Source organism: Corvus hawaiiensis, chromosome 3 (assembly GCF_020740725.1).
Source record: "Corvus hawaiiensis isolate bCorHaw1 chromosome 3, bCorHaw1.pri.cur, whole genome shotgun sequence".
Classification (NCBI taxonomy): Eukaryota; Metazoa; Chordata; class Aves; order Passeriformes; family Corvidae; genus Corvus; species Corvus hawaiiensis.
Window position 1 is genome coordinate 104,149,489 of NC_063215.1, and position 21,879 is coordinate 104,171,367.

Here is a 21,879-nt window from a genome sequence, read left to right on the forward strand (position 1 = left end):
CTGCGGTGTGTGACCCTCGGGCTCCGCCGCCTCCAACTTCCTCCGCGCCCCGAAGAAGAAGAGGAGGAGGGCGGCGAGCCAGAGCACCCCCAGCAGAGACAGCGCCAGCCGCCGCGTCGGCCGCCTCATCCTCGGGAGGAGGGAAAAGTCCGGCGGGGGCACCGGGAGGCGGTGAGGGGAAGCCGCGGGCGCCTCCGGGGGCAGCGGGAGCGGGGCTGACGGCGACGAGGGTCTCGCCCGCCCGCCTCGGAGCCGGCGATGCGAGTCCCGGGCTGTGCATGCTCTGCAGGGGAGGGGAGGGGAGGAGGAACGGGAGGAGGAGGCGCCGGGAGGAGGGGGGCTGGAGCGGAGCCGCTTGCCGGGGAAAGGTGCAGGGCGCAGGCAGCCGGGCTGGTGCCCGGGAAGCCGCTGCCCTGTCCGCTCTGCGCCGGCGGGGAGGCAGCCCCGGGGACGGGGACACCGCGGGGTGCGGGGGTGTCTGTGTGTAACCGGGGACGCCCATCCCTCTGCCCTCGCTCCGTGAGTGACTCCGGGCCACTTCCACGCGAGGGGATGCGCGGGGCTGGGCAGCGCCGCTGCGAGTTTGGCCCGGGTCGGTCCCGGTCCCCGCCCGACTCCGGGGCGAGAGGAGGCCAGCGCTCAACAACACAGAGGAGGCTCAGACATGATGGGAAGATTAATTTAACCAATTGAAACAGCAGGGGGAATTCAGGTAGGTGGAATTTAATTACTGGATTTGGAAGAGAAGATGTGTGTCTCCAGAGCTGTCAGGAACACTTAAAAAATAAAATCATAATCATCAGCTGTTGTTATTCCGGCAGCAGCTTGGTGCTGGGCCATGGTCCTGCGGGGATGGCCTGCAGCCGTAATCCCTGTCCCATGGGGTGTTCCTTGCTGGCTCCATACACAGCCCCAGCACAGCAGGCCTGTCCACACAGGGCAGCCAAAGTGGGAATTACAGACCTTGCTGAGGGGAAAAAAAACCTAGCACAACTACAGAGTAGGACTCCAGAAAAGAGCTGTCTCACACAGCTATCCCTGCTCACCTGCCTGACACTGCGCTTCCGATCTTGCCACTGACAAGTACTACATGAGCTGAGCAAACCTTTGCAGAAGACATTAGAGAATAAATTAAGTATTGGAGCAGATGTGAGTCATTCATGTTAGTACAAAAACTACAGAACAAACCCCATAAAAACAGGAATCCATGCATAAAGTAACATATGGAATGAAATAGAGATAAGATGTCAAATGCTGGAAAGTCCAATGCACATGTTGTAAACAACCGCTCCTATGCATTTCCCACACACTCCTCCTGGCTTTATTATTTCCTGCAGTTGTTTTCTGTCACTTGCTAATTTATCATTTGTGATCTTCATCCTCTGTCCTCCTCTGATTTATTTCCAGGGCTCAATAAGCCCTTCTCCCTAACATAATCCATGCCTCTCAGGCCCAACATTCACAGAAAGATGCCCAGATAAAAATTTCATTAGCATCCACAAAAAGGGACATTTCTCTTTCTTTGTTTTAAAGCTGTGCGACTTTGAAACACCTTTACCAGAATGAGGAAATTCAGGTCCAGCAGGCAGTTAGTTTGAACTTTGTGGAAGGATCAGGACTAACCAAGTGGGAAGAGGGCAGAAAGCCCTCATGCCCTGGTGAGCCACCAACCTCATGTCACATGGGAAGCCCAAACCAGCCTGAAAATGCAAACTGTTCCCATGGCATGTGTCATTTGTCATGCCAGTTAACCTTCCTCAGCCCCATGCAGGGTAGCTGGACCATCACACTCCACCTCTGCCAGCACAAGACATCTCTGCCCAACCTAGTTAGGACCTACAGGTACTGCTCTCCCCCCAAACTGTTGCCTTATGCTTTTTCCTGACACCTAAGGTAAAACACCTGAAAAGCTTTCAGCAGCTGAGGCACATGGGTGGTAGTTTTTACATGGTTTATAGTTATCTTCTTGCCTTATGCTCACCCCTGCTATTGGGACAGACTGGTTGCTACTTCTCACATTCCTTCTTTGGATCAGGAATGGCTTTCTGACCAAAAATATCACCTTGCCACAAGAAGAAAATAGCCACTGGTGTTTTCCTGCCTGGGACAAAGTGACCTTGGCTGCTGTTACACAGTGTTCCCCCAACACATTTGCAGAGGGTGCTGAGTTTTTCCTATGAGACCTCCCTCTGTGCTAGGAGAGTTTTTCCAGATAAAGGTACCTGGAGGGTGTTATCATTCAAAGCTGGATTAAAAACCTTGTCTTTTTTGTAGGTCAGACTTTCAGGGGAAGCTATTATGAAATACAGAGGGGAAGTATAGAAAATATCAAGGAAATACATTACAAATTAGATTACAGGTAAGGTAATAAATAGGACATACCTGACAAAAATGCAATCAGATAATGCTTTCTTATTACCTTGAGAAACAACTCCCTCTGCTGAGGGAAAGCTTCACTGGCAGGGCTCGGTGCTGTGATGGATAACTCGCTGTGCCCAGCAGAGAACGGGCAAAAACACTTCCCCGCTGGCACTGCCACCACTCCAGCGAGGAGGGGACACTGTACAAATCCCCGCGCTGTGCAGGTGTCCCACGTGGAGGCAGGAGACTCGAGGAGCTCTAGCAATGCGTCGTCTCCAAGGAAGTATATTCCTCCTGACGGCGTGCCTGTGTGCTGGGACAGATAATGTATCATGCAGATGATGGTAACAGCTATTTAAACAAGAATAAGGCAAGAATACAAATCTGGAGGTTCAGAGTTATTTGAAGTCGTAGACTTTCAGAGACTCATATAAAAATCCTACTGCAATTCCATTAAAACATGGCAATAAAAAAAAAATATTCTGTTGCATTATTGACCCATATCTTTGCCATTTTTCTAATTTTTCGTCTGCCAGTCTCAGCTGCTTCACAGGTGAGGCCCATAACATACTACCTGTTTCCAACAGAGCAAAATTTACAGGCAGTGCAGCCAGAGACAGGAAAAAAGCCTAGGAAATGGGTGGCCAGCATTTGTTGGTATCAGAATTGAAAAGCTGATGAAAGTGACTGTTTCATGAAGGCAAAAATAGGACGTGAGTTCTGAGTGGGAGGTGGACTCTTCACAATCACAGCTTCAGGCAATGGCCCTTCAGGGTCCTTTAAGGAATGGGTGGAAGGGGAAAGTAGCTTTCCTTGCTGTTTCAAGGGCATCTGTAAAGCACATTTCAAGGAAATCTAATCTCACTGGTTCTACAAACCAGCTGGGCACTGCTTCAGTGCAGTTTTTACTAGGAATGTTCTTGGGTTTGAGTTCAGTTCACATCTGATATTCCATCCAGAGAATGTTTCTTTTCCAAAAGGATCACAAATACTTCGCAGTTTTTTCTCAGAAAGTTGAAAGGGGCTTAAACAGATACAGTCAAGAAGTGATCAGAGGAAAGGATCAAAATCCACCCTCAGCTTGGGATACTAAGGAGTCTCAACTGAACATGGGAGGTTATTGTAAGATGGAAGAACCCCAGTGAGCTCCAGATTGAAAGGGGCTTCTAGGACAGAGAGCTCTCTATTGCCAGGGGAGGATCTGGTTCAGTCAGTGGCTTGGGGTAGCCCAGCACTCACTGCTGTTCATGGCAGTGCACCATCCCCATGAAGAGGTGCTGCTTGTGGTAGCACAAATATCAGAAAGACTGTGCAAAAAATAGGAGATCAGCATTTGAAAGGGTCAGCATGGTAATATGGGGTTATACAGAGTGCTGGATTTCATTCAGTGGTCAGTGGCACCTCTGTGGTGCGTGCTCCAGGCTCGGGGGAAGAAGCTCATTCAGAAGTTTTTCTCCCACTCCTGGCAGAGGGTGTGCTACACTTACTGAATTTAACCACATTGAGGAGAGGGCCAGGAGAGGAGGGAGAGCACAACGAGCTGCTCCCAAATAGCTGTTTTGGCAAGTGCTGAGCATTGGCGTGTTTCAGCAGGAGCCCAGCTGTCCCTCGTCACCAGCAGCAGAGGTGCCAGCCTGGGTGCAGAGGCTCCAGGACAGCAAGCCAGCACATGCCCTGGCCCAGCACCACCCCACAGCCCCAGCCTACTCCCAGGGCTGACTCACAACTATTTGATACCCCTCCATGGGTGGAGCTGTGCTTCAAATGTGAACAGTCATGTCAGTGACTTCCAGGTTTATATTTACTACTGGAACAAAGTTCCCTTTTCAGACCTGTAGCTGTTCAAAAAGCCTCTGGGTCACTCGGTCAGTATGAGGAGAGGAAGGGGAGAAGTCCTTTGCACAGGAGCAAGGAGAGTGTTGCTTTGCCCTGGGGGACCCCCAGCCCTGCAGCACTTGACACTACTGTGCCGTGGGCTCGTGGCAAGGTGCTGCAGGGGCACAATTGTGTGCTCAGCTGGGGGTTCTTACCCACAGCTACCATCACACAAAGCCCTCTGCGTTGTGAGGGCAGCAAGGGCTCTCTGCCACTTCAGGCAGTACCTTGCCACCTCAAAAACCAGCTTCCCTGGCAGCTGTTGAAGATAATGTGAAGAGTATCCCACATTTTTGTGGCAGGTAAGATCTGCCTTTATTTTTGTGCTGTAACGGAAGCCAAAAAAATCAAACCAATGCTTACATGAAAAATGTTCTCCCTGTGTGCCCTTGGAGAAGATGAAAAATGTTAGAGACAGCTCTGGCCTAATACCAGAAGAATTGTAAGTTAAAGTGTTAACAAAACCAAAAACTTTCTAGTTGGCTGTCTCCTCTCCCTTGCTGAGGTAACAGAGCTGTAGCTTGTCCTACACATGCAGTTTAAACGGGAGGGTCAAACGTGAAGCTGTGAAGCACTCACCTTCTCCTCTTGGGTGATGATACCGCTGTGCACCTCCTCACCTACTGCTACACTCAGAAAGGGAAATACAGGAGTTCCTGCAGACTTTTTGCCACTATTAGTGTTGCAAGCAGATCTCTTCCAGTACCTCTAAAGGATTTTTTTTCCATTTAATTAAACCGCAAGCATGCTTCTCTAGCAAACTTTCCACGATGGCATCTCCAGTTAATTAAACGTTTAAGCTGTCAGGAAATGCTATGCATTAAAAAAAATAAAATAAAGAGGAGAGCTACTTTAATAGCATTTGTTAATTGAAGCTCTCATCAAGTCAGCTGCAGCAACACAAGCTGCTTCCCGAGTCGATGGGCAAGAGCACACATCCAGACATTTGCCTGCAGTTCCTACAAGTCAGACTCCCACCTCCAGGCTAGTGTCTATGGCACTGATGGATGAGGCAGCACTGAGCTCCCTCATCATTGGAACAAATACAAAGACTTCTCTGTAGTAAAACTGGAGGAAGGCTGGGGGGAATTCTTGCTTATCACAAGGTATCTTCCATCTCTAGCAACTGCAATCAAATGGGCACCCACTTGCACTTGTGTTTAATTCACATGCTCCCCAGTCCCTGTCTCCATTTCCTGGAGCACAGGTTTTTCTGGATTAGATGCAGCCTTTACCCACAGCATTTACAGGTGCCCAGTGATGCCAATCCAAGCAGGCGTGGGAACAAGGGCAAAAGCAATGGGAGATTTGATGGGAGACACATTGACTTCAGTGTGTAACTGAGGGACATTTTAGCAAAGAACAGCTCCCTTGGACAGTGCTCTTCCACTGAAACCACCTTCAATACTGTTCACTGGTTGGTCTTGACCAGCTCTGCCTCTGGGTTTTATTGCTACAATAAAGTCTTCTGGATCTTGTCTGTCCGAATATGTCTCTGGTGCTTGTTAGTCTCTCCTGATGCTCCCAGTTTCTGGAAAAAGCCTCTAGATAAGCGATGGCTCCTGATCCCACAGCCTGGTTTTTCAGTATTCCGCCTAGCTCCAGGTCACTGCACCAGCAACCAGTGGAAGGCACTGCAAATGGCCACAAAGGGGCATTTGAGACCAAAAGCAGCAGAGAGTTTTATGAGCCAAGTAGCAGCAAACAATCAAATAAACAGAGCCCAGGGCAGGTGAATCTTTACCAGCAGCTGAGCCTGTGAGGTCCCGGGCACCCTGCAGTTCTCAGCACAGCTCTAGTAAAGCACATGCTCCTGGCGGACCCCAGTGCTGCTGGGACATCACAGGGGAAGCAAAGCTGCTCACTGCCTCCCAAGGAGCTGTGCTCCTGTGTGCATTCACACGTGCACACGCACACACTCACCACCATCCGTCTCTAAAAGCAGAGAACCCTGCCAGAATTCAGACCAAACCCCTTTGTTTCTTTCAATACACTAAATCAGTCCCTTTTAGCTAGCTGCAGGACTGTGTCTCTTAGACACATTGAAGCCCATAATTGTGGTTTGGACAGGTGACACTCAACAGAATAAAGAACAAGTCATGTGATGGGCGAGAGAACGCATGAGCTAAAGTAAAGCTTTGTCCTTAAAGCACCTTTAATGCCTCTGTCCTTTTGTGTGCAGGTGTTAAGCAGATTTCAGAATTAAATCTCTATTTCTGGGATATGTAAGTGTGGCCCAATGCCAGCTGGGATCTAGGCATCTATTAACACAGCTGGCAATATGTAATATTGCACCAGGCACTTTTTGGGAAGGAGGGTTTTCACAGCTGGGTGGAAAGTTTTACCCTCATCTTCTTCCTGTAAAATTTTCCATAGAAAAAATTCCTGACTGTTTATCTCTCCCTTCTCCTGAGGGATACAAAACCTGGAGACAGTGAGCCACACTTACTTCTTAAGATTTTAATCCCATTATTTAGGTGAAGTGTCTAGGAATAGACATTTCTTCACATACAATCCAATGCTTTAAGCGTAAAGACAGTGATTTCTATTTGATCAGGCAACCTCCCTCTCTCAGTACAAAAGCTCCAAGGGGCTATCAACTAACCCCACAGCTCCCTGAGAAACAGTTAACAAGCAGTTGCTCTGTACAAAAAGAGTGAGTAACGTCAAGGTCTGTGCTTGCTCCATTCAGTCTTTTCATAGGATCCACTGTGATCTCCTACACAAAAACACACAGGGTGCTAGAAATCCAGCCTACCTACAAGGGAACAGTATTCTACCCTGAACATGCTCAGGTGGATTAACATCTCCTTTCCCATCACCAAATCATTGCTGTTGGTTAGACAGCAAAGCAGCAGCTTGATTCCCTTGCTAGCAGGACAAAATTTCAAGGCTGCTGTTTAGAAAACAAAGTAATGTTTAATTGCACACATTTGTTTTGCTGTTATTGAGCAAGAACAAGTCAGAAGCCCAACAGCATTATTTTTCTTTCCCCACATAGAACCTCATGAATGCATTCAAACCTGTTAGAGTTTGTTAGTCCCAGAGGGTCTTGTTGAACCAGAACGATCAATAGATGCAAACAGAGCAGGTAAAGAGGCAATCAGGGCCCTAGAAACTTGAAATATTTTCCATTAGGACGCCTTAATAACTTCCCCTGAACAAGTATTTCAATGGCTGGTGCTACAAGCAAGGAGACATCCCAGCAGCCTGGGTGATACACACGAGGGATGAAAAGCATCTTGGTTTTACTACCCAGAGCAAAATGTGCTCTGGACAGCAAGATGTTCTCCAAATAGCTTGGGCCATCCTATGCAGGAGAGGTATTTCACAGGAACTTCTGCATATGGAAGATAATTGGAGGGAACCATTCCAGCGTTCGGGGTTCTGATCTCCTCGCAGTAATGAGCACACAAGCAGGGGATGCATATGCATGAGAACATAATTAAGAGTGGTAAAACCTGGAAGATTTTCAAACTCTGTGGCAATTACCAACTTAAGCACACAAAAAATTAAGATAGCCTTATACCCAAAGGAAAGTTATTATTCAAAGTGCCTTGCCTCATTATAGTTAGCTGGAGCTCAAACAGCAGGCTGGTGAGCAGGGGAGAGCTGCCTTCCATTAGCAGCAGGTGCTCTCCCTGAGATGGAGGCAGGATGCTGGCATCCTTCTGCTCTTGCTGAGACATCTCAAACGGTCCCAGAATGCTTCATGGGGACAAAAATAGAAAGCAGAGGGCACACATGACTGGCAGCTTGGGCTCCCCTGTTGCTCTTTGGGCCTCTCTGGTGAAGAGCGTTCATGGACAGAGAGCTATCCTGTGTAAATAGATTCACTAAATAAATGTGGTAATTATACTGAATATTATTCTCAGTAGAAATAGCAGCAGGGAAGTGATTTGCATAAGAAATGTGGATTATTCATGTAAATGAATGTGTTATTTGTTTATAGAAAAGATTAAGTCTTGTCTAAAGACCTAGAACTCAGCTATACATAAAAGCAAACACTTAACCAGTTTTTCATGCCTCCACTGTGCTCTGCCCACCTTTATCAAATTCATCTTTGCAGTACTACCTATGTTTTTCTCATCAGTCCATTTTGCTAAAGCTCAAATTCCCCTCAGTGCAGGGGATAGTTAATCTTCTCTAGGGAGCCTGTTTGGGCTGCCACTGACGAATCTTTAGTGGAAGCCAGGCTTTTAATCTTTGTTTCAGCAAGCTGAGCCTAGTGCCAGGAGAAAAAGGAGTGGTTTCTAGGTTTGAAGAGCTGTACAAAAAGCCTGACTTGGGAGGATGACTCCTTTAATTTCCCTCCTCCATGTGCTGAATGCAAGGAGGGGCTCAGGTCCCAGGCTGGCTGTCCCTGCACAGTCCAGAAGCAGCCAGGAGTAGCCTCAGTTTGGGGGGCAATAGGACAGGTGACCATATCCTTGACAGCCCCCAAGAGTTGGGCTACTGATGGAGACACTGTGTGCCCACCTCCCAAGCTCTGTGCCACCCCATGGCCTGCTCACCCTTGGAGTACTTTCACCCTGCTACCCGAGCAATGCAGAAGGGGTTGATCCCGCTGCAACCACCTCCTGTTAACATCACAACAGCCTCAACCCTCAGCGCAGCAATCCCCAGGCCAGGGTTATTCACCAAAGGAAAAACACTGACTGAACACAAAGAGCAGAAAGGCAGCCTCAGCTGACGCTGCAGGACCTTCACCCTGCCATTCACCCCTGCAAAACAGCGAGCTCAGCTCCTGGACCCAGCCTGGGAAGGGCACAAGCACCCAGCGCAGCCTGTTAGGAAAGCAGCTTTACCAACCACCAGGAGACATTCTCTCTAGGCTTTGCTAACTAAGGCAGCTCTTCTTATATTGCCGTCTGCATCCTGGGCTGTATCAAAGGAAGCAAAGCCAGCAGGTCCAGGGAGGGGATTCTCTCCCTCTAATTGTGAGATTCTGCTCTCATGAGACTCCACCTGGAGTACTGAACCAGCCCTGGGACTCCCAACATAGGAAGGATGTGGACCTGTCAGAGCGAGTCCAGAGGAGGCGATGAAGATGCTCAGAGGGCTGAAGCATCTCTCCTCCAAAGACAGGAGGAGAGAGCTGGGCTTGTTCAGCGTGGAGAAGCCTCCATGGAGAGCTTAGAGCACCTTCCAGTACCTTGAGGGGGGCACACAAGAAAGCTGGAGAGGGATTTTTTACATGAGCAGGTAGTGATAAGACAAGGGGGAGTGGCTTTAAACTGAATGAGGGTAAGATTTAGACTAGATATAAGGAAGACATTTTTTCCAATGAAGATGGTGAGCCACTAGAACATGTTGCCCAGAGAGGTGGCAGATGACCTGTCCCTGGAAACATTCAAAGCCAGTTTGGACAAAGCTCTGAGTAATCTGGTCTATTTGAAGATATCCCTGCTTACTGCAGAAGGGTTGGGCTGGATGACCTTTAAAAGTCCTTTCCAACCCAAATTATTCTATGATTCTATATGCCAAGTCATTGAGAAGAAGCATTCTCAGCTGATCCTAACTTTCAGGTGTATGCAGCAGTATGGGTCACCTGAGGATCTGTTGCCTCTGGTTGTTTTAAATAATTTGAGAAAGGAAGAATATCTGCCTCGCAGCAGGAAGGGCTTATTTCCTGTCACAGTAAGCTCTCCAGGGACAGCTGTGTCTAGCTCAGGTTCTGGCACTTGAATTCAGCAAGGTAATGTGGCCACAGCTTCCTTCAGCTCCATCAGGTGGTCAGAGCTGACAGAAGTTCTTTGATGTTCTACAGATTCATTGCACCATTTTTTGTAATTTAAAGAGTAGTCTGGAGGAATGGCACCTCCACATGGCCTTTCCACCAAATTCCCCTTGTCATTTTGTACTTCCAAGTACTTGTAAACAATAAAAATAAAAATAAAAATAAAAATAAAAATAAAAATAAAAATAAAAATAAAAATAAAAATAAAAACTAAATGGGAGTTCCTTTTACTGGACTCAGCAGTTTATTCTTGCAGCATATGAATTTTGTTCTGTTAATTCATCCCCTAAATTCTTTATGTGCTTAGCTATGTGCTAGTTTGATAGAGTATCCCTTTCTTTTTTTGCATTTGGTACAATTAAAGTTCTGCAAAACTCAGCGGTTTAAACTCTTGGAAACTTGTGCACATTGGAAAATATTGATCCGTACGGAGGACGCTGTGAAGTGCCCAAGCCTTGCTCCCACGCTCTGCCCTGCAAAGTAAAAAAGCAAGCTGAAATGGAAATTGAGTTCTCAGTAATGTTCAACTTAGCTGTTCAAAAATAATGAGCCCTTCAGATCAAACTACTTTGGAGATGCTCAGGGTTATTTCTCTTGTCCGTATTTGCCTGGTGAGTGTTGGGAGGCCAAGAGTCAGAGTCCCTGTGGACAAACATCTTAACAGCAGGCTGACATTTCCCAGCCTCACTGAAGGAGAAGTTGTGCACAAGGGATTCAGCATGGGCTTTACCTGGGTTTCAGAGAAGAGCTCTGAGACAAGTAGGGCTTCAACTTAAAATAAGACTGCCAATGGTCTGTCCCACACCTCTCATGGGTGCCATCGGACCCAGGTGCTGGGACACGTGGCCCAGCATGAGCCAGTTCCTGCAGGACTTCAGACACCAGTTTGCAGAGCTGGAGCTAATGAACAGCTGGAGTTAATGTTGGCCAGAGGATCAGGGGGAACACCTCAGCCCTTCAGTGTTAGTCTTTTGGTACATGTGTACCTATGCCCTAAGAGGAGGAGACAGTTTTTAAGACTAGGATTATGACTCAGATGAGATCTGACATTAAGGAGCAGCTAGGAAGAGTGGGTGATGCTGAGATTGTTTTCTTTTTCCTTTTAAAGGGGAACACAGTACATTACAATAAACATCCAAGCTGCGGAGAAGGGTCAACAAGGGTGTGCTTGTATGCTCCAAAGGAGCACAAAAAACACCTACTCCTTTAATAGGGGGCTGTACCCAAAGACTTACAGAGCAAGCATGGTCCCAGTTTCTGAAGCAGTATTCCAAGCTAACTCTTTGGTTTTGACGAGGGCTGTGGAAAGGGAGAGACTATGGTAATGGGACAATCACAGACATAATCCCACTCCTGCATCCTCTGGAAGCTCAGTGTTTAGCTGCAGAGGCAGGAGCCCTCAGCAGCCTCACCCCAGGCAAAAAGCAGCACTGCTGCTGCTGGCAGCCAGGCTGAAAGCACCCACTCAGGGTAGCTTAAGACCAAATTTCTTACTCTTGAGCTCCAGCTCTTCAGCAGTGCAGAGCTGCTTTCAAGCAGTAAGTCATTTATGTCTAGCTGCAGCATATTTATGAGAAAGAAATCCTGCTTTTACCTGAGGAAAAAAAGCTACTTTAGAGCAACTACCTCTTTCATTTCACCTCGCTTAATGAGCACCAGCTATAGACATCCTTCTTGTAGCCACATTTCCAGGAGCATGAAGAACTCTGTGTGGTTCTGCAGGGTTCTTAGCTTTTAACCCTTCCCTCCACATTTGATATGTGCATGACAAGTTAGGGAAGAAAAAAAAAAAAAAAGGGTCTTTTAAAATTGTAACACTTCATAGCAATCACATTTTGGGTCTTTTTAATCTGAAAATGTAATTCCCACATTTGTATGTGGTTCATTGCAAATATTCCATCAAAATGTGCTGCAAGAGAAAACCGGATTTATAATTGCTGTTCTCTTAATGGAGATCCCCTGTGCTAGATTATGAGTGGAAATTTTCTTCCTCAACAGCAGTAGCAAAGTCCATTTTTCTTGTCTCACACAACAGCTGAAAATTTCTACAAAAAACAAGTTTGTTTTCAACCTGACTCTTCCTGTGAGTTGGAGTTCCAAGGATCAACACGATGGTCCAGCTACAACATTAATAGCAATAAAGGGGACAAGTAATTCAGCCAAGAATAATTTTCTAGGACACTTATGGCACTAATTCAATAACAAAAAAGTAGCAGATAAGCCCAGGTAGAGAGCACTTCTGCCTGGTATCTGCAGCCACCACAATGCCAAGTGTGTCCTTTGCAAGCAGCATCACTCTCTGGCACTGCCAGGCTGGGTAGAATTAGTCCGGATTTTGTAGGTTTTTTCCTTTATCTGTGGAATGTCAGCTTCCTACATTACATGGCTGATGTGAGCAAAACAAAGGTCTGCCTGCACTGGAAGGGAGCGCGATGGAGACATTCATTTCCCCAGAATAGGTAGTGTAACAAATCAATCCTGACTGCACTGATAAATTGAACTTCAAGCTTGGTGATACTGCTTTTCAGGTCTAATTCAGTGTAAGACACAGCAGGAAGGAAAGGCAAAGGCACTCGTTAGCATTTCATTCTGCAAGGAGCTGCTCCCTGAGCAGGGGAGGGAAAAAAAAAAGATTTTTTCGCCTTCTTTTTCAGCACAGTATTGCAACAGTTTTTAAGGAAGGTGATATGGGGTTCACAGGAAGATGTGGGGGTGTGTGTGCAGATAGAGGTGCAGAAGAACTACCCAGAGATCACTGGCTTCTTGCCAAGCCCCCAACCTTGGGATAGGGTCATAACTTGAGCGCCTGCATGCCAACAAGAAAGAAGCGTTGCTTATGGGGAAAATCCGGTTCCCAGCAGGAGGAGGATTCCAGAGCAGCAATGCTGTGGTATGCAGAGGGATGAGGACCTCAAGAGGCTGAGGTCCAGGTCAAATCTTCTCTCTTAACAGAGCCCCAGGCTGAACACAGACCACTCCCTCGGGGAACTGCAGAAGTACTTTTTTTAAGCACACAGCAAGTCCTGCTCTTGTGTCACATAGTAGCCATCACCCTGGGGAACCCGATCTTTCTCCCCTCGGCACTGTGGCACTGTAAATAACAACAAAGGGGATTTTTGCCCTTCAATTTTCTGAATCTAGATGCAAAGATCATACCTCTGTATCACACTCCAGCTTTTCACCCTCTTCCATAGGTTTGCATGAAACACTGACCTGAACAGCTCACAGAGGAAATAAAGTAAGACTTAAGGTTTGCAAATTTTGAAATCCCATTGTCTGAATTGAGTCTCCTGGTGGGGTTGTTGCACTGGAGAGGGGGTGAGTGAGGACTGGTGGACACTTGGATTTAGCAGTGGCTTTGACCCCATGTTCCCATATTGTCTCTTCACTCCCATCACTGCCCTGTGCAAAGGTCTGCACTAGTGGGACACTTTGCACCCCCTCTCCTCAGTGGACACTTTTCAGGCAGCACCTGCCCCTGGAAACAGGCTCTTCCTTCCAAAAGCTCCAAAGTCCTCATTTTTATGGTGCCAGTTCAATGACAACTTGCCCTTTAGAGGTCCATTTCTGGATTGTGGAGTTAGGATTACAGATACTGCTTAATCAAAACCAAAGCAACATTATTTATTCATTCATTCCACACAGAGCATCATGTGGTGTGATCAAAGTCTGCTGGCACAGCTTGGACAGCTCTAATAGTGCAGTAGCCACTTGCATGAATGTAATACCTCCCAGAAAAGGACTGCAATATGTTTTCAGGTAAGGCAGAAGTCCTGGTGGCCCCACTGTAAAACTGGCAAAAGGAGAGATGTGACCTCAGACTGAGAATTACACCGCAGTGTCTCAACAGCATTTAATTGATTACCCAGAAAGGCAGAAATACTCAATCTGTGTGTTTCTATCTCAAACTGGTATCTGCTGTACCCCAACTGCACCCTCAACATGTGCACCAACTATATCCAGGAAACATGAAATACTTCCAGTTGTGTGTATTTGCAGCAATAAGCTCTAGCTGAAGACTTTGTTTGTAAAGGGTTGATTAGTTCCTTTCAATTTCATCTCAGTCTTATTGTTACAGTATATCTCACCCTCCATCTCCTCTTCCCACTCCAGACATTATTTGCTATTCTTGCACCTGCCTTTTCAAAAAGGACTTTTATTAGCAATACTAGTCTCAAGCCACAGTCCCACTTTTCTTTCATTTCTGCCAGAGCAATACCACCCACTGCAAAGCTCAGCATCCCTGTAAATGCTGTGGTTACAAACGAATGCATCCTTCAGCAGCATTTCAGACCATTTTTTCACAATGCACATTGTAAATGAGGAGTAATATATCTTCAGAATTGCCCAGAAAACATTATTCTGTTAGCAATATAAAAGCTTCACAGTGTCCGAGTAGGTGCCCTTGCCAAAAACATTTTATTGTGAGCCAAATAATTCAGTTTGAATTGTACATGGTTTGGTATAATCATTCCAGTAAAGCATTCTTTACAATTCTGTAACAGCAAGTCACATGGCTCAATAAAGTTTATTGCTGCAAATGCTTAGTGATTCATGGCATGGATGAATTCTGTTTCTTTCCTGGATCAAGTAATCAATAGCAAAATAATCTCCCTGCAATTACATTGCTCTGCATTAAAGAGGTGTGAAGTAAGTAAGTACAAAATCTGATAGAAAAAACAATGTGTACAACATTAAAATGAACTGCAGTTTGAAACTGGGTGTCCTGCACCAGCTTTGCAAACAGCCTGTGGCAGAGGTATGTCCAGCACACTCCCAGCCTTAAATGACACTTGCTCACGTCGTGCAACAAACCCAGTTGGGACCGACAGATTTCCATCCCACCATGTCCAACAGAGCCTGCTGTGAACACTCTGCACTCACACAGATCCCCTGGACATCCCCATGGGTGCCAGGGACCATCCTTTCCAGAGCGTGCTGAGAAAAGCGGGACCTGCGCTGCCTCAACCAACGCTTTTGGTTCTTCCAGCGCTGCTCCTGCACACAGTAAATCAGTGTTTATAACAGCCCCTGCTGAGTTGAGTGCAAATTAAATCAGGCTAATTTAGTTTGCACCATCATGTTCAGCTGCGAGTCACAGAAGGAAACAGAGGCATGTGTTGAGAGGGGAGCTGCTGACGGAGCCTCCTCAGGAGCCTGGCGGGACACGGAGCCTTTTCGGGAGTCCAGCAGGACATGGAGCCCAGCGGGACACGGAGCCCAGCGGGACACGGAGCCTTCAGCTGCTCCAGGGGCCCTGGGTGTCCCTGCTCCCTCCAGCCTGCTCTGCTTCACAGACGTGAACCCTGTGGCTCCAGTGACACCACACTAGGTCACTCCCAATAGATGATAGATACATCATCTGTAATAAACAAGTACCAACACAGCCATCTATTTATCTGGTTCTAACAGTTTTCTCATAAAAACAGGAGGAAAGTGATATTGCTTAGAAACAGACGGTTCTGGGGAATAAAGTGCATGCTGTTGTTTTTACTGTTTAATGCCTCCTGACTGGGAACACTTATATGCAAAGGAGTTCCTCTATAAATATGCTTATGCTATTGCACAGGCCTCAGTGCAGTGGTAAGCACATCCCTGAGCTCAGTCTTTTGCCCATGTTTACTTTCTTATCCACAGTCCACCTCATTCCTGAATCTCACATGCACTCTGAAAAAGTATTTAGAAGATTAAGCACCTAAAAAGTCACAAAAAGCCAGAGGGAAGGCTGCCTGTGCAAGCTTAATATAACTTCTTCCTACAAAGGTATTAGAGTATGGTCTTTCATTAGATGTTCATTCCCATTGGAGCTCTGTTTCATTTAGCACCCAGACTCAGACTAGGCTGTGCACTGTAAAGGAGCCACAACTGAGCTGTCTGCAGGAATGCAAAAAAGATTTTAAAGAAAAGAAGAAAATAAAAGCAGCAACCTGTAACAGGCACTTAGCATGGAAATTTTCAGCCCAAATAAATGAATGGTAAGAAAGTGCAAAAGGATCCTACAGATAAATGCATCAAGTAACTCTCTCATGGATTTTGACTGAATAGTGAATAGTCCCATTTATACCATGTTCTCTAATGCTGTTCACAGCCACACACCCAGGTTGCACTATTTAATTAGCTACAACTTACATTTGTCTGCATCCTTTAGAAGTACACACACACACTCACCCTATATAAAAACTGATAAATATCCAAATGTTTTACCAGACAGCTCCTGTATCATGCTACTGAGAACATTCATTCCCTGCCAGTCTCTGGTGACTTAAAAACAATATGGGATCAGTTTACTTTTCACTGTACTGTACTTTTCAATCTGCAGAGAAAACCCACTGCCTTTCTGAAATAAATACTCAATCATCATACAACAAACAGCTGGAGGCCCAGCTCATCACTTGGTCAAACCAAATTAGGGTCACTTCAATAGGGCGGTGCTAACTTAGAAAAGCAAAAGAGATGGTTTGAATGCTTGCAAATCACCTTTCCAAGTTAGGGCTAGGGAAGAGTGTTCATTCATTCTGTGAGTCCCTACCCCTTCTTTCCCAGAAGCACACAGACTCCAGTCCTCTACCATGGGCCTAGCAGGTACAGAACTGGGATCCCTCTCTCAGGGGACAAGCTACTGAGGACAGGGGCCATTCCCTTCCCAGACTCAAGAGCCCCAACACCAAGCACAGCCCCTGGGCACTACCACAGTGTGTGCCTATGACAGCAGCATTACATCAGCATGAAGTAGGTGACCCCAAACACTCAGCCACCATGCTCCAGGGTGTCACACTATACACTCGTAGTGGTTGGCATCCAATGGTCTCTCCTCAGTAGGGTTGTCTGAAGTGAAACAGGACTCAAAATAAATATGTTAATTAGCAAAACTTCAGTTCACCAAGTCTGTGAGCTTGTCTGTGAACAGGTTAAGTCTGCTTGAGGGAAAGACTTTTCATATGAAGTAAAAAGTTGAAACAAGGCAGCCTTCCTCATGCTGGTGCAGGTCTGGTTGTCCCCTCCTCTACAGCATTGCTTCAGGAGTAAAGTGTCATCATCATCCACTGTAAAATAATATGGAAAGGGGGTTGAAATAATCCATCCCTGTGAGAGCTCTGCCATACTCCCACCTGGACTGGGCTATGGGGCATTGGAGATATTCTGCCTCCAGCAGGAATAGAAGCCATAATAAAGCAGAAGGCTTAGGAGCCTGAACCTCCTTGTTGTTTGTAACCTGCCCTGTAAGTGGTCAGTTAAAGATACCTTTTCTAATACCACAGAACAAACCATGCAGTGCCACATGCAACCAAGGGGCCTGCACCTGACAGTCAGGGAATGGGCTTTACCTCAGATTCCCGGAGATATATCCCTTTGCCATCTTGTGTTAAGTTGCGAAAGGCCTCTGCAAAAGAAGTAAATGAGGAGCATTAACTTGATAGCCAAGAGATCACCACAGCCAAGGCACTGTCTCAGGAAAAACCCCAAAGGCAGAGTTTGTAGGCTAGTCTCAAGTGCATGTGAGCTTCTCTGTTCTGTCCCTGAAGATCCCTGAAGGCTGGAATACTGGGAGCAGCTGAATAAAGTCAGGCATGTTACTGGCTGCCCATGCATCTGTGAAACCTCAAAATGCAGGAGGTCCCAACCCGACCCACCACAATTTTGAGACATGTGCAAAGTGTCTACAGCATGATCTGAGTATCAGCTGTCTCATCCTCACAACTGCAGTCCATCAAAGACATATTTCAAAGTTTTCTTCTTCCTGGAAAATATATATTTAAAGGCTGTCCTCTTCATGGGAAACTAGTAGTTTTCATCTGTAATTTTCTTGCTTCTTCCTACAGAAGGCTGGTGCCAACCTGCAGAGAGCTTAATCACTCTGATACGTGCAGCTCAGATGTCTGTAGGCCGGGACTGGTGGGGGGGTAAAGAGAGAGCTTGATTTCCTCTTTATCTGTCCCTTGCTTTAAATTGATTACTCTTGGTTTATTCAGAAATCCAGCTCTGCTAATTTTGACCTTGCCACTGCCAGTGGGAGCAGCATCAGAGGGGCCAGGGCTCAGCTGGCAGCCCAGCTTGCCAGGCCAGACACGGAGCGCCAGCCTCACCTCCCATGATCTCCACTCGAAGCATGAAGCAAACAAAGCTCTCAAAGCTGATCTGTAAGTCAGGGTCACCGTATCTGATTGCCATCAAATTACAGACTTCATTGCTGAGTGAAATGCCTACATAAAATGGGGGGGGGGGGGGGGAAGGAAAACAGAATGAGATGGCACAACTGAGTGGTCTTCATCTCTTCTCCAACAGCTTTGTTTTTCAAGCCTGGCTTAAGATAATCAAATATTAGCCAGCCCAAATGAGACCTCTACATGAAGATATCTCCTCCAAATTTAAAATGGTTCAGATCTGCTCCCCTATACTGAGAGCTGGAATAAAATACAAATAGGCCTCTTTTGCTCATGGGATATGAGGGTAATTGCAGCACTGGGTTTAAGAGCAATATTCCCAAGAGGGTAGGAAAGGAGATGAAAAAGAAAATCCAGAGGAAGCTCATACAGAAAGCATCAGTCCCAAAGTCTAGCAGCAGCATTTGCTAGGAATAAAAGCATTTTCTATTCATGGCCTGGGATTTTAGTTTGCTTTAGCAGAGGTCTGCCTGGGTTTCTCACTGTGCTTTCACTGACTCAGATGAACTGGGTGAACATGCACCAAAAAGAGGAATGATATTTAAAGTGTAAACATGCAAAAGAAGCTACAAGACTGAGCACCAGCCCCCACACAACACCCAGCAATAGCAACAGAGCTTGGTCCAGTATTTGGATCCATATGTATCATCTGCCATTTCTAGATCAAGTCTCAGACACTGCATTAGTGAAGTCTGGCACCAGTATTGTCTCCGTGCAAGTCCCACACTTCCAGATTTGGTCCCTGAGCTGTCATCTTCAGCAGAGGTAGCAATTTAATAGGAGCTAGATCTGGCCTCCTGCATCCACACAACCCCACAAATCTTTTAAAATTCAATTAGCAACACACAGGAAGGGATTTCAAAATTGGGTCTGAAATAGGCAGACACTTGTTTCAGACAACTCTCAGTGTGAGACCACACTGAGAAAAGAGTGAGCAGCCCATCCCATGGCAAAATAATTTTCAGAAGTGTTTACCCAGCTAAAGAAGGAAGAAGAGATGGCCAAGGCCATGCAAATGATACTGTTTTCCACTTCTCCTGGGCTCTACACACGGTTATCAAGATGTTTCCCAGCCCTGTGCTTTTTTTCAGCTTTCATGAGCAAGAAGATGAGACTTGCCAAAACATGCTGTGGGCTCACCTGTCTCCTGTACAGCTGCATGCAGCTCCACAAGGTCAAGCTTTCCTGATGTGTTGGTGTCTCTCTTCTGGAAAACTTCCTGTGGGGTGAGGGAGTATTTTTAAACAAACCAAACCACCCAAAACCCAACAGATGATACCAAAGGGATTGTGAGCAGGGAGATATTGAAGGGAGGCATGGAAATTGTTGTCATACCAAATAGAAAAGCAGTCTTTTCCACAGGACTCTGAATTCCTGGATACTCAGTGTGCCAGTGGCATTCAGCTTAGTGGGCGAATTAAGGTCAAAACATCTCAATTAAACATTAGCGAGCACCCATTACATATATTACGAAATGAGAAAAGAAAAAACAAAACCAAACCAAAAACCTAAAAAAATCCCAAAACTTACAGCAATTCCAACATCCATGCAATTATAATATGAGGATAATGATTTCCTAGCCCACATGCCTATTTATAGGCTTGACCCTCCTCCCACTAAAGTCAATGGAAACATGGCTGCTGATTTCAGAAGTGGCAGGAATCAACCCTTTCCCAAACCAGCTGCATTCTGTCACAGCTGAACTGTTATTATGGGGGGTGAGAAGTTCAATAAGCAGGGCCATGTCCTGGTGGTAAAGAAATCACAGTAACACCCAGTCTGCCCTAAGAAATAATGCGCTGCTGAAGTATTACATAAATCAGAAGTATCACTCATGACATGGATACATCCAGGAGTGCCAAGATACCCTGGCAGGAATCCAGACTGAAACTCAGGCGAAAACTCTGGAAATCTGGAGAGAGAACAAAAAAAAACAAACCAAAAAATTGTTTTGGGGAGTCATTGAACATCTCTCAGAAAAAATGGACTCTCACAAAATTCCCCCTCACTTGAGAGGGCTCAGGCCCCAAAGCCTTTGTGAAACTTTACACCCACTTGAGAAGATGTATCTTTTTATGATGATAAAAATATGAGGCAACAGGATGGATTCTACTAGTCTCAGAAAATCCAATATGAGCTCCCTGCAGGCATGTAATATAGAATGAAATATGGTACACTATCTCCAGCTATTAGAGAAAATGGAAGGAAAAGGACATCCAAAGCTCTAATCCCAAACAGAATTTACTGCATGACCTTGAGCAAAGTCACTTGACCTGAAGAGCTTTGGGGAACAGCACTCCAAATTAATTGAAACCCTTGTACTAAGCATCTTCCTCTCTTTCACAGACACAGTGCCAGCTCTGTTAATATAATTAAAAGTACAGGCACTGCTGAAAACATGATGCTGCCTCAAAGCTTAGCATTCCTCGTTCATATATAAATTACATTAAGAGTAACAGAAATAAGCTCTAATCCCACTGCAAATCATGATTAGAGTTGGTCTGTACCTTCTACTGAGTAAGGGACAGAATCATAACTCACCAATTCCTTCTCTGCAGAAAGTTAAGATGCTTTAATAATTTTAATATTGTAATTCCCTGTTTAGTAAATCTGAATCAACTACTGTAAAGATTTTTAAATCGCTGTCTTAAAATCAATAACTTATGAAAAGTAAAGGCTCCCTGTTCAATATAGTTTTCTCACAGATAAGACAGTACCTGGTGGGTCAGTTCACAAGGACAGAGGAACTATCCTTGTCCACCTTTGTAGAAAGGAGAGTAATGTCAAATTGAGTTTAGGTGGAAAAGGCATCACATCAGTCTTTTGATTTTCTTCTTTGTTGCCTGTAATGGCTGGGCAGAGTATTTTCTGTGTTGCATATTGGTTGTTACCAGTGCAGAAACTGGGAAGAAAATCTGGATTCATCATTGTATCTGTAATTTCATTGTCATTGTTCACAGAAAACAGCCACTGCAATGCCTCACTGCTGTCCAGGTAGTGTTATTTGTTACCAAGGTCCAAAGTGTGAGCCTGTGGAGTGCTCTGGGCTGGCCCCAGCAGAATGGACGTCACACATGAGAGAGACAAGCCCAGGGCTCACCTGGCTCTCACAAGCATGAGTTACACAGGCCACCTGCACCTCATCCTGTCCCCCAAACACAGAGCAAGGAGCAGCCCTATGCATGCACAGCAGGGAAGAGTAAATAGAAACAGCAGCATGGACCAGGCACATGAAAGTAAAGACAAGACCCTCCTCCATCACAGAAATTCCTACAGACCAGGCTTTCCACATCTAATTTGGTCCTGCTGAGACTGCAGCAGTGGCACAGGGTGAAATGAGATTCAGTTTCAGAATCAAAGCTGAGGTCAGGCTGGGTTTGGAGGTCAAATTAAGAATCTGCATCCATGCTTGTTCTCCCTCCTCATTCTTTCAGTTGTTGAAATTCAAACTAGATTAGCTCTGCTTATAAAATTTCTGCCAGGTTGATTCAAACCCAGTCAAATCCTTTGCTCTGGAAATCTAATATGGCATCAGAAGAGTCAGTTCAGTCAGACTGAAGCCAGTTTCACTTCCCAGAATTCAAGAAATAGATACAGGAGCTGAGGCTTTTCTCTGAGAGGGCTTATTTTACAGAAACATTATTTCTCAGCACTTACTTCTCCAAGATATATTATTCAAGATCCTCTGGAGCTGAACAGCATTTATTTCAGGATTCTGCAATATGGAAGAGAATTTTAATT

At 45.8% G+C, this 21,879-nt stretch overlaps 2 protein-coding genes and 1 long non-coding RNA gene across 6 annotated transcripts in view; 1 reads left to right on the plus strand and 2 right to left on the minus strand.

The window, feature by feature from the left end:
* The window catches only part of GALNT14 (polypeptide N-acetylgalactosaminyltransferase 14), a 95,639-nt gene extending 95,230 nt beyond the window's left edge, over positions 1 to 409 (minus strand). For both annotated transcript variants that reach the window (XM_048297743.1, XM_048297742.1), the window contains exon 1: positions 1 to 409. In XM_048297743.1, coding sequence (XP_048153700.1) covers positions 1 to 129 — 129 coding nt within the window. In that variant the 5' untranslated portion in view covers positions 130 to 409.
* LOC125323125 overlaps positions 354 to 21,879 on the plus strand; it is a 21,964-nt gene continuing 438 nt past the window's right edge. Inside the window, exons 1-4 of one of the 3 annotated variants that reach the window (XR_007202394.1) lie at positions 354 to 712; positions 13,622 to 13,735; positions 17,947 to 18,114; positions 19,230 to 19,364. This is a non-coding gene — a long non-coding RNA (uncharacterized LOC125323125). The remainder of the gene's footprint in view (positions 713 to 13,621; positions 13,736 to 17,946; positions 18,115 to 19,229; positions 19,365 to 21,879) is intronic. The other 2 variants (XR_007202392.1, XR_007202393.1) reach the window with 2 other exon arrangements.
* LOC125323124 (calpain-14-like) overlaps positions 15,198 to 21,879 on the minus strand; it is a 23,506-nt gene continuing 16,824 nt past the window's right edge. The window contains exons 14-20 of the mRNA XM_048297744.1: positions 21,796 to 21,853; positions 19,986 to 20,050; positions 19,474 to 19,542; positions 19,279 to 19,357; positions 18,061 to 18,177; positions 17,302 to 17,357; positions 15,198 to 17,019 (exon numbers count right to left, since the gene is read on the minus strand). Of these exons, the coding sequence (XP_048153701.1) occupies positions 16,993 to 17,019; positions 17,302 to 17,357; positions 18,061 to 18,177; positions 19,279 to 19,357; positions 19,474 to 19,542; positions 19,986 to 20,050; positions 21,796 to 21,853 (471 nt within the window). The 3' untranslated portion in view covers positions 15,198 to 16,992. The remainder of the gene's footprint in view (positions 17,020 to 17,301; positions 17,358 to 18,060; positions 18,178 to 19,278; positions 19,358 to 19,473; positions 19,543 to 19,985; positions 20,051 to 21,795; positions 21,854 to 21,879) is intronic.